The sequence below is a fragment of the Gymnoscopelus braueri genome (genome assembly GCF_963280865.1).
Source record: "Gymnoscopelus braueri genome assembly, chromosome: 12".
NCBI lineage: Eukaryota > Metazoa > Chordata > Actinopteri > Myctophiformes > Myctophidae > Gymnoscopelus > Gymnoscopelus braueri.
This window is the reverse complement of record NC_137614.1, coordinates 24,868,523-24,884,366: the sequence shown is the minus strand read 5'-3', so window position 1 is coordinate 24,884,366 and position 15,844 is coordinate 24,868,523. Positions and strand designations below refer to the sequence as shown.

General features: G+C 40.6%; 1 protein-coding gene across 4 annotated transcripts; it reads left to right on the top strand.

Annotated features, from left to right (window-relative positions):
• Positions 1-236: 236 nt before the first annotated feature.
• Positions 237-14,228, top strand: pan2 (poly(A) specific ribonuclease subunit PAN2). 4 transcript variants are annotated; one of them, XM_080445799.1, is made up of 26 exons: positions 237-311; positions 990-1,289; positions 1,989-2,158; positions 2,272-2,392; positions 2,560-2,637; positions 2,746-3,016; positions 3,268-3,613; positions 4,232-4,328; positions 4,550-4,669; positions 4,780-4,899; positions 5,045-5,173; positions 5,661-5,875; positions 6,450-6,598; positions 6,692-6,798; positions 7,071-7,169; positions 7,898-7,992; positions 8,118-8,271; positions 8,868-9,005; positions 9,134-9,193; positions 9,291-9,381; positions 9,467-9,624; positions 10,440-10,583; positions 12,911-13,090; positions 13,188-13,281; positions 13,458-13,649; positions 13,819-14,228. In XM_080445799.1, exons 2-26 carry the CDS (start codon positions 1,008-1,010, stop codon positions 13,851-13,853), a joined length of 3,645 nt encoding a protein of 1,214 aa, XP_080301925.1. In that variant the 5' UTR covers positions 237-311; positions 990-1,007; the 3' UTR covers positions 13,854-14,228. The 4 variants fall into 4 exon arrangements, with proteins under 4 accessions (XP_080301925.1, XP_080301924.1, XP_080301923.1 ...); XM_080445798.1 differs by having other exon boundaries at positions 13,816-14,228; XM_080445797.1 differs by having other exon boundaries at positions 13,458-13,661.
• The last annotated feature ends 1,616 nt before the right edge of the window (positions 14,229-15,844 follow it).

The following is a 15,844-nucleotide window of genomic DNA, read 5'->3' as shown; positions in this document are numbered from 1 at the left end:
GGCGTTCTGTGCTTGTAGATCTGCTATTTCTGGCCAACGTTCTCCTCAGAATAGGGATGCTAGGAAGTGGTTAATGTAAAAAAAAAAAGTTCCTATCACACATAGAACCCCCCCCCCCTGAAGTAAGTAACCCTCTCTAGGGGGTCCGCCGGACCGGGACCCATAAGCCACATAGCGAGTAGGATAGACGCGAGTGTCTTGAATGCGCCCCATATGCCCCGGAAGTGTTTAGTTGTTTTTGTTATGAATGGAAGGAGCATGGATCGGATGCATGTCAAATAAAAGCTATAAAACCAATATCTAAAGAATAGGTGGGTGATACTAGACATAACTATACATCGTTAAGTTAGCTGGGGAAAAGACATTCTCTCTATATCTGTGGTTCAGCCACAGCTATGCATCTGCTTTTAACGTTGTTGTTGTTCTAGTGAGCTAACGCTAGCTAACATCGTCTCAAAAGCATCCCCGATACTGCGGCACTGCCGATACGAGTGTGGCCAAGAAAGAGTTTCAACATTTGAATTATTTGTTGATTACATGTATTAATGTGTTAATATTTTATGCTCTGTTGATTAATTGAATAAATAGGACCACAGTGATAATAATTATACACCAGGATGTTTTTGTGTTATCGTTTTTAGCCTTACTGTACGTGCTGTTTACATTTCTGACTAATAAAGTATTCAATCAGTCAATCAAAAACAACATAACTGAATAACTTGTGGGCAAAGGTCCACTGTCTACTATCTCGACTATGTTGCTCAATAATAATAATTAAAACATAGTTATATTTGAGTTATATCAATCAATGAGAGGCAAGAGAGACAATTCTGTAAACTCACATGGACTTTACACATTAAAAAAAATCCTCAGTGTTATTTAACTGAGTGTACAAATTTGAGTTATTATAAATGATTTATACACTCAGAGTACAAATGATACATCACTGAGGATTTGACTATGTACGTTTGCTGTCCCCCATGTCCCAGGTTTACACAGCCGTACTCATGATGAACTTTGACGGCCTTGATCCAGGAATGGGCGAATATTCGCCCACTCTCCACGGGACCCTGGATACAGGGATGGAACCCACAATGGACCCACGCCTTAATCCCAGTTTACTGCAAGGTGTGGAGCTTGATCCAGAGGGACTTAATGGACCTGACGCTGTGCACATTTTAGAAGGAATGTTCTCTGAGCTGCACAGTGTGGTTGCAGAAGGTGGCATCCCAGTGACTGCAACTCATTTTGATCTACAAGAAGAGATGCTTTGGATGGGGAATCATAGGGTAAGAGAGACTAGGGCAGGATGATGTGGACAAAATCAAATATCACAATGTTTTTGATTAAATGCCACGATAATATTAGTTTAACATTTTTCGAGCAGAAAAAGGGGACTCCCTCACACTGTCGTCACTTACAAAAATGTATTGATAGGGATACAACGTTTTGGTCACTCGGACCATCATCAGGCATTATGCCGAATGAATTTTTGTAAGTGAAGACGGTGTGCGGGACTCCCCTTTTTCTGCTCTTCAAGTTCATTACTCCGACGCACCTGTCCGTCTCCGTAGGTGTGCATTGCAAAAGGACTTTTTTCTTCCCTTTTTAGTCTTTCAAAACTCTTCAAAAATAGAATAGCTGATCCTCAAGCTCATAACGTGTCACGAACTTGCACGCATTGTGAGCTTGTAGATTGGAAGATTTTTTGGAAAGTTTTTAAACAACTTTTAAGTATAAAATAAGGATTGATTTATTAAAATCAAGAAAAGGCAATACTTATGCCATATTACAAAATCCCGACGATATATCTAATCTGATATCACAATATCAATATATTTCCCAGCCCTATTAGAGACTATAGGCTGACATATTTTGGAGACTTGTTATTCCTTTTGCGGTTCCATGAAAATTGAAACATGTTATTTTGATGTTATGCTGTGTTATTGATATTTCTCTAAATCACCTGTCTTGTTGTCTTTCTTTAGGGTCATGCAAGCTCCTTCTTTGGACCTACTATGGGTCGCTATTCTTCTTTTCAAGTGCACTCAACTGATGACATCCGCGCCATTCAGAGCTTGGAGACAGGCGTACTATTCCTTTCTAAGAGCAACCTCAAATGCTACACTCGCGGAGGCCTTGTCATGTTTGATTATCCGTGAGTTGCATATAATATAGGCCAATGCTTTAGATAACTGATTGTTTAAATTCATTGTTAAAATTCGTCAGATTTAAATGTATCACTTATTGTAAAGGGCATGTTTATTTCAGATTGGAGGAAAGCTCTGATATGCACAGTCTACTTATGACCGATAACAACACGGTGCTTGTGGGTGGACTACAGAGCTGTGTGGTTGAAGTTGACTTGAATACTGTTCAGGAAACCCAGAAGGTGAGAGTTAGGTAGTAGCGTTTAACTTTATTGAATGAAACGTGTTAACCATGCATATTTTTGAAGCACTGCATGATCTATGTTCAGTTTAAATCATTCCAAATTAAGATGCAAATGTAAAATAGCAAATGATTAATCACTTCCTTGCTGTGTCTTTGCATTCATAGTTCACAGTTGATGTACCTGGTGTGGCAATCATGCGCCAGTCCAGTCGCTTCTTCTTTTGTGGTCACACGTCTGGAAAGGTATGGGCAAAATGATTTGATCCTGTCTTTTTAACTTTTGCGTAATATGTGCAGTTTGTTCACGCAATTAAGCAATTAACCTTGTCCTTTACCTTCAATTGAAACCAGGTAACCCTTCGTGACATGCGCACGTTCCAGGTGGAACACGAGTTTGACGCGTTCTCTGGCAGCCTGTCAGACTTTGACGTCCATGGAAACCTTCTGGCTGCTTGTGGATTCTCCAGTCGAGGAATGAATGGCCTGGCATGTGACCGCTTCCTCATGGTGTATGACCTCCGCATGATGCGAGCTGTAACGCCACTTCAGGTGCACGTGGATCCCCTCTTCTTGCGCTTCATTCCGACTTACACGTCACGCCTGGCTATCATCTCACAGACAGGTATCGAAATACTGATTGCGACATTACTTTTACAAATCTTTTACTGGAAAAAGGGTGAGGTGAGTGTGTGTGTGTGTGTGAGACGTGTGTGTGTCTTTAAGTACTTCCTTGTTCCTCACAGAGTTTATCTGTGTCCGCCTTTGTACACTGTTGATATTTTGCCTTTTTTTTTTTTATGTGAATCTTGTCTTGTTACAATACCAACATTTACAATGTATTGTATCCGTTTCTTTTTTCTCTGATTTCGCTAGGTCAGTGCCAGTTCTGTGAACCAACTGGGCTTGCCAATCTTGCTGATGTTTTTCACGTTAACACTGTGGGCCAGCTGCTCATGAGTTTTGACGTCTCCTCCAGCAAACAAGCCTTGGTCTTTGGTGACTCTGGGGGATGTGTGCACCTTTGGTCAGATGCCCCAGAAGTGTCTTTCAACAGCTTTTCTCGTGAGACAGAGTTTGCCCAACCCTGTCTGGTAGACTCACTGCCACAGCTGGACTGGAGCCATGACCTGCTGCCCTTGTCTCTCATCCCCATGCCCCTGACCAGCACAGAGACATTGCTGTCGGACTGGCCCACTGCACTGGCTGCTCCCAGTCCCAGGTTGGCAATCATTCTGACAATGCTTGTCCATAATTTCCAGAGGCATACTAGTTTGGCAACAGACAAGAACAGTTTCATACACAACTTTATAATTTCCCAACATAATATCAAGATCATATGAGGTACTGTGTAATGATTGTAGGTTTGTACATAAACTCTAGAGCCCGACCCATTCTAGATTTTTGGGTGCGATGCTGATCCTGATTTTGGAGAGTCCTAGATCATCAATTACTGTGTAATGTGACAGATTATTTTGTTAAAGAAAAAACAATTTGAAAGACTTAGTTTCGATTAAAGTTTCTATTTGAGAACATTTAACATACAGTATAACCAAAAGAAAACACAACTTGACATTATTCAATTATGTATATTATTTTAAACTTCAATATTAACTTTAATTATACAATGAACATGCGAGTAAGTAAATACTACACATGAACTAGACTTTATTTTATTTAATAATTTAACACATTTTCAAAAATAGCTGATCTACAGACTCCAATGTGTTGTAGATAGGCAATTTTAGAAAAGATTTAAAGGTTAAAATTGGGATAAGCTGCATAATTGCTGATACAAAAAAGTCAAATACCAATAAACAAATATTTTTTTTGTATTTAGACGAGCACCTCCTGTGGACCCAGAAATCTTGCGCACAATGAAAACGGTTGGATTCATTGGTTATGCAGCCAATCCTCGCACCCGTCCTCGGAATCAGGTGTGTTGAAAGCCTACAATGCTGATTTGTGTAAATAAAGGGATACAATTGCGAAAGTAAATAATTGATTTATGCTTTAGTTCTGTGTCACTTCCACTGTATTTTAGTTTAGATATTTGATTTGAGAATAATGAAATACACTTTTGTTTTAGAGATATTAACCAGGAAGGTTCACAGCATTCACTGATCAAAAATTCATTTCCTTTTTTCTTTGATTCCAGGTTCCATACAAACTTAAAGAGGTGGAGTTAGATTATGATAATTACAACCAAGTGCCTGAGTCGCCAATTGGTCGGGATGAAGAACCACACCTATATATGGTCCCCAAGAAGTTCAGGAAGGTTTGAACTAATTTTGTTATATCCAAATGCATTATTTGATTGTCAAGCCTGCAGTATATATGGCAGTATGTGTGTGTTGAGGACTTGTCTCCACTGGCTATTTCCACTAGGTCACCATTAAGTATTCTAAACTGGGCCTAGAGGACTTTGACTTCAAACATTACAACAGGACCCTATTTGCTGGCCTTGAACCTCACATCCCCAATGCGTACTGTAACTGCATGATCCAGGTATGAGTCTGAAGAGTTTTGTCAAATTATTATGCTGATATATGTTTTGTAAATCATCCAGTTCAAATACTAATTTCTGAGAGATCACAGTCATGTTCAAGTCGACCTGTTAAACCCTTGTTGTTGAACTCGGTTGTTGCATTAGGTGCTATACTTCCTGGAGCCAATCCGCTGTCTGGTCCAGAATCACCTGTGTCAGAAGGAGTTCTGTTTGGCCTGTGAACTAGGTTTCCTTTTCCACATGTTGGATCTGTCCCGAGGAGATCCATGTCAGGTACTTTAACCACAAGGCCACTGAGCTGGTACACATCATGATGTTAGTTAAGTGTTAAGAGTGTCCGCCCTGAGATTGGGAGGTCAAGGTTCAATTCCCCTACTGGGTGACACCAAAGACTATAATAATGGGACCCAATGCTTGACACGCAGCATCAAGGGTTGGAATGGGGGTGAGTCCCTGCGACATACCTGTGACATATCAGCGTCATGTCCAGGGGGTGTACTTGTACAGTACATCATGCTGGGGCATGTACTTGTGCTTCAAGCTGCTTCACTCTACAGAAATGGGAGATAGGCTCCTACCCATATGGACCACGTGGCTCAGGAACCGTTGGTTCCCAAGGCTACTTACTTACTTAACATCATGAAGTTATCTCCTTTATTATTGGGGAATGATTTACTGGTTAACCTGAATTGAATTGCATGTATAATTACCCTACAGTTCTTGTCTGTCTTAGCAACCCACCCTGCTTCCTCTCTTGCAGGCCAGCAACTTCCTTCGAGCGTTCCGCACCATCCCTGAGGCGTCCGCGTTGGGCCTGATCCTGGCAGACTCGGATGAGCAGACGGGCAAGGCTAGACTGGGCCGCCTCATCCAAAGTTGGAACCGCTTTATCCTCACCCAGCTGCACCAGGAGACACAGGAGCAGGAGGGTCCACAGGCCTACAGGGGAGCCAGTAGCAGGTCAGGGCAGGCAAAGTAAAGACACAACCATATTGCCTAATCTAATGTATCGTAGTGTACATTCTTCATCACAGCAATGCTTAACCACAAATGATTTGTACTTCATTGATTGGTGTTCCCCCAGGATATATACTTGCTTCCCTCCTTTTTCCCTCTACACTAAATCTCTATAAGAGAATCCTCAAAAATGTAAGATCTACAAGCTCACACCACATCGCAATGTTCGCCTATTATGGCTTGGCCGAAAAATTATGAAGTGGTTAACGTACAGAGGCCTGTCCCCGACTAAGGATTTGTATAGTCGAATCTGATTGGCGACTAATTGCCAATAAGGACACACCCCCCCAATTTTTTTTTTTTTGTTGCATAATTCGACTAAGATACACGCAGTCGACTCGGACCCCCCGCGACTAATTAGTCGACTATTCGACTAGTCGAGGTCAGGCCTACGTACAGTTTGTTTGGATCTTGGTATAAAGTGAGGTCTGATGAGATCTGATGCAAAAAAATTACATGTAGGGAGGTATAGTACAGTATTTATGCTTGGAGACTCTGATGTGGAAGCTGAGCAGTGTTGCCTCTGTTGCAGCGCACTGGGCTCCTCTGGTGAGTCTGTCATCGGAAGACTGTTTGGATGTGAAGTTGAGAACAGCAGCCTGTGTCGCTGTGGCAAGGAGACAGTTCGCTCTACTCTCACCTTGCTCTTCACCATACATTATCCTGAACACAACTCCCACGGTTAGTTCTCCCCCCAAAGGACCATTAGTCTTGTAGAAAGATTGGAGTGTTTAGGCTGTACAATTCTACTAATTCTATTTCATGACCCACCAGATAAGACGATAAAGGAATATGAATTTGCTGAGATCCTGCAGAAGAGCATCTGTCTTGAGCAGAGCACTCAGGCTTGGTGTGAAAACTGTGAGAAGTACCAGCCCACGGTGAGTGCCTTCTTAAGTTTAATGTGTACTTCAATGCACAACCGTGTCACTCAACGAGAATAACTGATTTTCAATTTCAATAACGCTGATTTTCAACTGTGTCGATGTGCTTTGAAAAGTTGAAAATTATAATTTCGAGGGACAAACACGGTCATGCAACAAAGTGTAAATGATGCAATAAAGTGTAAATGATCCCTTTGCTTGTCTTAACATTACAAATGATGACTGACTTAATTTATTCCATAATGTGTCTTAAAAAAATACAATTCTAGGTACAAACACGTAACATCAGGTGTTTACCAGATGTTCTGGTCATCAACTGTGAAGTGAACAGTGCCAAAGAGGCAGAATTCTGGAAGGTTCAGGCAGAGGTAGGTGTCCATCATGAAAGGTTAATAAAACCATTTTCACTCCATCATGAGTTTATATATGTATGTATGCATGTATGTATGTATGTATGCAATACATGCATGCATGCATGCATGTATTGCACATTTTAAAAACAACACATTTGTAACAACAGCATAATATTGGGTTGTGCAGGTGAGATTTAGAAAACCCTGTGGGTTAAAGTTTATCTCGCCTCATTTTCTTTCCTTTAAATTTTTATCCCACGATTTTGTAACCCATATTTTTCACCCGGTGCCAATTACCTATGTAATCCTGGGCGCTACTCTCCCTCTGCCAGCCTAGGGAGAGCCCAAGCTGAAGCTCCTGCCTCCTTCAATGCATGAGGAGCGAGCAGGCCGCTTCTTATCACCCGACAGGGGGGAGTTTCCCCTATCTCACCTCATTTAACAACAAAAATACAATGTAATCAGAAAAATAAAAAGCAAACATAGAGATATACACTGTTATCCTTCCTGTGCAATGTTGGCTATCATCTACTATATCAAGAGCTGTATTCTGTTCACTGTTTTAACCACTTAAGCCCTATACACAATGAAGAGAAAATATGAAGAGAGAAAATAGCTGATTTACAAGCTCAAAACATGTTGCCGTGTTGAGAGTTTGAGATATATTTTTTGATTTCAAAATTATTTAGAAATTCTTGGAAAGAAAGTGGGAAAATGTTAATGTCATTCTGCTCTCTTTACAGTATGCCTATAATAAGGCCATGCAGAAGGAAGCTATGGAGCCCCCCAAGCCCAAAGAACCTCAACCTCAACCCATGCCCACAGAGTGGTGCTTGGAGTAAAGATGATTTTTAACATGACTACCTGTATAATTTCCAGCTAGTGTTAACTGTCTGTGACTCCACAACATTCAACTTCACAAATTGTCAATTCACCAAGTTAGTGCTCTTCCTTCTTGTGCAGTGGAGAGTACAGAGAGGAGGGATGCAGTGCGGAGAACTTAACCTTTGATACCAAAGCAGAAGACCTGCGACATGTATGGATTCCTCTCACTCTCAAGATGTTAATCAGCAAGAGTCAGGGGTTGGAGATCAGCAACTGGCCAGAAGGAGAAGAGGTGAGAGGTTACCTCTTAATTGATCGTGTCCATGCTCTTTATTCCGTCTCTGAGAATCATATAGGAAGTTTGAATATGATATATTGATATTTTCTAAGGTCCTGCCGTAGAGATTGTATGCATTCTTGATGTTTTTCTTTTCACTCCAGTTCTGCATTTTGCTATGTGTATTAAATGACAGACATAAAGAGTAATACATTGAAATTAATCAGAATTAGGGCGTCATGGCATAGAGGTAAACCACTCGCCCACCACTGCAGAGACACTACAATTGGCTATGTTTGCAGGCAGAAAGCTGCCTGGGGATCATGTTTGTGTCGTTGCACAAGCGGCCTCTGCTGGTTGGGAAGGGAACTGGAGAAGATAAACTTCAGCATTATGCATTACGCTCCCCTGTTAAAACTCCTCATTGTCAGTTGAAAACAAGCATAATGTAAACTCCATTTGCAGTTGTGCACAGAGGGAAATAAAAAACGTATGGAAAAATGTATCGGTTATGACTTTTTCAGTGATCAGCCTACCATCTGCCTACCATCTGCCACCTCCAGGCTAGGTATGTCTTACACTGTATGACTCCTTGTATTGACTCCCTCCAGTTAAGTGCGGATGAGGAGGATGAAGGAGCTTCTCTCTATGACTTGGTGGTCACTGTCCCTCACATACTGGACGCTCGCACAGGAGGCAACTTGGTAGCGCACATCAAAGTGGGAGAGACCTATCACCAACGAAAAGAGGTGAGCATGCACAACTGTACTGTTCCAGAGAGTAGAGATACTCAACAGTGAAGCTCGTATAGCATTGGACCATACTGATGCTGTGCCTCAATATGGATATTCCAACTAATTATTTGCGTTTCTTTTAGGGGGTCACACACCAGCAGTGGTATCTCTTTAACGATTTCTTAATTGAGCCAATTGACAAGGTAAACTTTTGTCCATTTAATTTGTCGTACTAATATGATTTATGTAGCATTGCTGTAAAGATACTCATAAGCATAAAGTGTTATCCATCATTTGCAGACTGAAGCCGCGCAGTTTGATGTGAACTGGAAAGTGCCAGCCATGATGTATTATGCTAAGAGGAACTACCACTCCAAATATGACCTGCGCAGTAAGTTTGACACCAAAAGCGGGTTTTTATTTAGTTTTTTCACCATTTGAAATGTATAGCTTAAAAACATTGCTTTACTTTCCAGTTAAGAACCCCATCGAGGCCAGCGTGCTGCTAACAGAGGCCTCACTGGCTCGGAAGCAGAGGAAGAGTCATGCCACTTTCATTCCTCTCATGGTCAGCGAGATGCCCCAGGCTGGAGACCTGGTCGGGTTGGATGCCGAATTTGTCACACTCAACCAGGTCCGTCTGACATGTTCTGTTCATGTCCTTTCAGTGTGTCATGCCATATCATCACTGTCGGACTTGGGCGGAAACCTTGGATGTGCAATCATTTTGACTTTTGAGGAAATGGAACAAATAACCTGTTTTCCAATGGCTCCCGTTTTGCAATGGCTCCAATGTAGTTATTATTTAGTCATAAGCTCTTGTTAATACTTTTCATTGGTTTTTCATTGGCATATTCATAAATAAAACCCACATACACACTTTCAACCTGGCATCCCTATTTTGGGCATGTCATTATAGGTGACATTTGTCACCTGTTGTGAGCTTGTAGATAAACTATTTTCCACTACTTTTCCACAACACTGTCATAAGACGAAGTATAATGAGTTGTCTTTATGATAAAACACAAACAAACATTAAATATTGAGATACAAGGTTTCTGCCCAACAGTGACAGATAGATAGATACCTTATTATCCCGTGGGGGAGTTACAGGTAAAGAGTAAGGAAAAGAAAAGTGACGATATACCTGTATAGTTTATGCCTGCTGGTGGCGGCATAATCTATATTTTTATATTCCTCCGCCATCAACAACCAATGGCTGGAGGCATTATATTTCTGGGTTGTCCGTCCATCTGTCAGTCAGCCCAACCTTGTGAATGCGATATCTCAGGAACGCCTAAAGGGAATTTCATGACAATTTTGCACAAACATCCACTTGAGCTCAAGGATGAACTTATTAGAAGTAGGTGGTGAAAAGTGAACGGTCAAGGTCCCTATGACATCATGTCCGTCCCTTTTTTGTGAAAGCATTGTGTGTGTTGTTGACAGGAAGAGGCAGAACTGCGGAGTGATGGCACCAAGTCCACCATCAAGCCCAGTCAGATGTCTGTGGCCAGGATCACCTGTGTGCGGGGTCAGGGCGTCAATGAGGGCGTGCCCTTCATCGATGACTACATCTCTACGCAGGAGCAGGTAACAAACAAGAGTGGAAACATGCTGTAACTGAGGGAAATATCATGCACTGTCTCTGGTTTTGAACAGTGGACAACATTGGACATAGTTTGCTGAATGGAAATTGCGGGTGCAACAGTTAATCAAACTTATCGATTTAATGGATTATCAAAAATAATGGATTGTAGATAATTTAATAAAATAATCGATTAATGTTATTATAGTACGATGATAAAAAAGGTTAAACAGATTATAAAATGGTGAAAATAGACGGTCTATTAGCTCGCAACGTGCCACCTCACAATGCATTTTGTATTTTTTTCACAAAACCATTTTATAAAATAGCATGTCATAAAGCTGTTATAAGATCATTTACCATAATGCTCAATGTTTGTCTTCAATTTAGGCTTCATAAGTTATTCATAAACTCATATAATTTAAGTAAAGCAACATCAAATGAGTTATAAATGCATAATTACTTAAAACAAGCTATAAATGTCCTTCTAGTAGGACAAAACACTTGATTTCCTCATAATGTCATCGTTTAAAGTAAAGTAAATGTATCATAAGTGAGTCATGATACCTCACAAATATTTGTTTACATTAATATAGACAGTCAATTAATTGTTATCATAATATGTATGGCAACAGGAAAATGAAAGATACATTTACATGATCAATAATATATTTGTTTGATAGATCAACATGTGTAGTAGCCCTAAAAAGAGGATGAGTTTAGTATTTAGTATTGAATGAATAACAAGTTAAAAAAAACAAAAAAACATGCCTATTTCTTCTGGTAATACATTATTCTTACCCCAGATCATTTATCTTCACCAAAATGTATAATATTACCAACATGTGCTAAATGATTACATATTCCCTGCCGAATTCTTTTCAAATAACACATTTCCATCTGTCATAAATGCACAAAATGAAAACACTCAATATAAGCTGTAAGTGCTTTAGGTTTGGTTTTGACGTCTTGTGGTACATTTGTCTTACAACATGTTTTAAGACGATTAAATGATTAAAGCTTATAATATGCTTAGAATGTGCTTATAATCATGATACTTTATCATTTGTCATGCACAACTATTCAAGTAACGTGTGCTGTACTGCACACACAGTTTCAATTCAAAACACCATTACCTAGGGCTGTCACGATTATGACATTTTATGTGACGATTCATTGTCACACAAATAATTGCGATTGACGATTTAATAGTGTTTTTTTTTTCGTTGAACATTTGACATTTCTGTTTGGCTTTTACTTTATACTTTAAAAAAAACATTTATAGTGGCAATAGCAGATCTACAAGCTCACAACACATCGCATCGTGATGCGTTGTGAGCCTACAGATCTGCTATTTCCACTACTTTTTGAAAATATATGAAACATTTTCTACATGGAAACGATTATGCAAAATAGTTGTTGCATAATCGCCTAAATCGTAATTATTAGAGATAATCACAATCGTGACAGGCCTACCATTACTAGCCTGGTAAACCCTCCCTCCGGAAATCTCATTTCTATTTGATTCCAGGAGTGAGTCTGGGCTGATCGCCCATTCTGCAATATTGGCTGCAGGCTGAGTTGGGCGGAAGTAATACCGTTGACTGACAACCCCTTCAGCCAATGATATTTTTTCCCCTTCAGCCAATCAGCAGTTCACCAGTCTAATGTGATGCAACGGGACTTTTGAGACAGCCATACCCAAAATGGGTTGCCTTATTCGGATACATGGGTGTCACTGCCCACCCCTACCGGTTCTCTAAATTTTTATTTTTAAATAGGCTTTGTCATGATTAATTTACCACATATATGAAGTTAAACAACTAAATTCTATCCAAACGATATATTATAAGTAAATTCCGTGCCTCAAAATAGAAGTTAGATAGCTTTTTGAAGTAAAAAAATAGCGGAGATTATAGCGGACAAGAAAAAGATGGCTGCCGTTCGTGTTTTGGGCTCACTCGAACTCGCCACCTGATTGGCCAACTGTCGCTGTCAATCACAGAACGATGTGCGACGACGCTGATAGGCTCGGTTAGCTGGTAATTCCACTAGAAACCCCCACAAAGGGCTATCAGGCCAGACTCACTCCTGGAATCAAATAGAAATGAGATTTCCGGAGGGAGGGTTTACCAGGCTATACCATTACCACTCATACAAAAAACATCTGCAATTTATAATTACTGTTGTCAATTATGATTTGGAGTATTTATTTATTTATTTACATTTGTCAAGCTAGGAAGGCAGTATGAGAAAGAATGGAAATAGCGCCGTGCCATGGTTTCAGAATTTGATCTTACAGATTTACTCATACTTCTATATGCTTTCACAGGTGGTTGACTATTTGACCCAATATTCTGGCATCAAACCAGGGGACCTGGATGCTAAGATTTCTTCCAAACATTTGACCACTCTGAAGTCCACTTACCTAAAGCTGCGATTTCTCATCGACACTGGAGTGCGCTTTGCTGGCCATGGTTTGCAGAAGGACTTCCGGGTTATCAATTTATTGGTATGTCTGCTCACTAGAACTTTGAGTCTGCTTAATTTAACAGCCCAATTATAATTATACAGGTTTTGTCTTTAATCTTTGTTCTTGGTTTATATAGGTGCTAAAAGACCAGGTCGTTGACACTGTATACCTGTTCCACATGCCTCGGAAGAGGATGATCTCTCTAAGATTCCTCGCCTGGTACTTTCTAGGTGAGTGCTTTTCCCCACCCATTAAGGTTTATTCCTGATAATTTAGATGAATTTGTTTTTGGCAGTGGTCCTTGGTATTTCCAGAGTTCACATCGTACCGAGCCATTTGAACAGGCAAAATATTACTAGATTTTAATCCTGAGAATTTTACTCAATGCCTGGATCATTGTTCCCAGACCTCAACATCCAGGGAGAAACCCATGACAGTATTGAGGACGCACGCACCGCTCTGGCGCTCTACAGAAAACACTTGGAGCTGAGTCGCGGTGGTGGGACAGACGAAGTGAGGAAGGCTCTGAAGGGACTCTACGAAAAAGGACGGAAAATGGATTGGAAAGTCCCGGAGGTTGACACAGGAGATGGTCAAGGTAGCCCAAAATGTACGAAACTTGACACCACGTAAAATGTACTGTAGGCCATTTTAAATGGGTGTAAGAATAGCTTGAGAGTGGATGTCTTTTTTTCTCAAGTCAGTACAGAAGGCAAACAGTCATGTTTGGCCAAGGTGTTTGAAAGTCGTCTTTTCTCTTCCAGCAGGTGGTGCTGTCTTTCCCTCTGTGATGGGGCTGTGAGCAGCACTTGGAGACAACTGCCAAATGGATTTAATCCCAATCAATCTTACACATTCTTGTCTAGTCACTGTGTCACACTTTGTATTAAGGTGAAACAATTGCAGAATATGTTTTGTGCCCCCCCCCCTCCCCCCATCATGTAAAGTGTCTACATTTCTGTTGCCTGTAAAATATGAATTCTCAAAAAGCCAATCATATTGCTGCCTCAGTGACTGGACAGTTTTTTTTTGTGATTACATTTTTCATCCCCAAAAATTATAATTCTTTTTGTAGCGATTGGAAGCTGAACATACCACATTACCAAACGTTCAGATATACATTTTGTATGCGTCTTACTTTTTTAAATACAGTATGTTTATGGATGATGTAAATAAAGTGTACCGTACTTGAATACCAAATATTTGTATATATATATATATTATGGAGGAAATGTTTTTTTCCAGTTCTTTTCATGTTACATCCTACTGTACAGTCACATAACTGTCCACAATTCATGAAGACACAATGGTGTATTTTTCAGTCATAGTGCTACTGAAGATCAATTAGGTTTGTGCTAAAGCATTATTTCAGCATGTTCAACTTCCAAGTAGTGAATTGCCTTTTTTTAGCTGCAACCACACACCAACACAATTAAAGCACTGGAGAAACTGGGATGGAACTGCAAGCACTGTGCCTCACTTTGTAAAGATGTTCTCTAGAGCAGTGGTGCTAGGTCAGTGGCACAGTGGTAAAGGTGGTAAAGAGGCTGCCCACCACCGCAGAGGTTGTGGGGTCGAATTCATCGTGGTGCATCCGGCTTTGTAGAGTGTGTGCATGAACACAATTGGCCCGTTTTCGGGGGAGGGGTGAGAATTGTCACTGCAACAACACCTACGGATTGCGTGTTGGGCAGGAGCAGTAGGAAGGCTCTACGTCCTCCTGGTGGGGGCTCCTCACTGGTAGGTGAGTCAGTAAGATGCAACTGCAGTGACAACACAGAAAGTGTGTGGGGAGGTTTCGATTTGCATAACGACTAAATTGGGGAGAAAAGGGTAAAAGCACAAACGCACACGCAAAGATCATTGGTTCACACCTGGCCGAGGTGTTCCATGACTCCAATGTGTATTTTAAAGGTCAACATCCAAAACATTTATCTAATCTATATCAGGGGTTCACTAACTTTTCAATGCCAAGGACAGAAACGGTTCAATTAAATGTTATGGTTCTGTTTTTGTCTCAAAAACACTGTTATTAATTTAGTCAATCTATTTGCTTTAGATACAAAAATGGCAATTATGTCTTACTCTTAAAACCAATTAACTGTAGTTTAATTATTGAATGTCTATCTCATATGACATACTGCCGGGTGCTCATATGGCACAGACAAAAGTATATAGCTTGCTGCTCAGAAATGGAAATTAAAAAATATATTACTGTCATGAAAGGAAATGATGACAGCTTTCTTTGTACTGCTTTCAGGGGGTATAATTACAGACTATGTAGTATTTGAAGATTGTGGAATAGTTGTCTGGCTTGAGAAACAAATCAAGCTATGGGAAATTGAACCAAGACAGGAAATGGGTACGCCATTTTCTGGAAACCCGGGACTACAGTTATGCACTGAGGGGAAGATAACATGAACATAATCATGACAGTATGAACATGTATGCCTTTACAGTTAGTACAGGCACAAATCCTCAAAAGGTGTCGGGCCTTAGTTTATCAGATAGGCTACTCCTATCTAGCCTGGTAAACCCCCCCCCCCCCCCCTCCAGAAATCTCAGGCTGTGAAACAAAATGTGTGTCGCAAGCTTCTTCCATTTGACAGAGTCAGGCAGGCGCGCGGGAAGTCCTTAATACCTAGGGGGGCTGTGCGTCGGGGGGTACTCCTCGCGCTGATTTTTTGGGGGTTTTCTGTGTTTTTCCCCACACAAAAAGGCAGAAAGACAGTGCAAACACCAGGTTGAAGTTCATCCATGACCGTAACAGACTGCTATGATCCATAAAATATA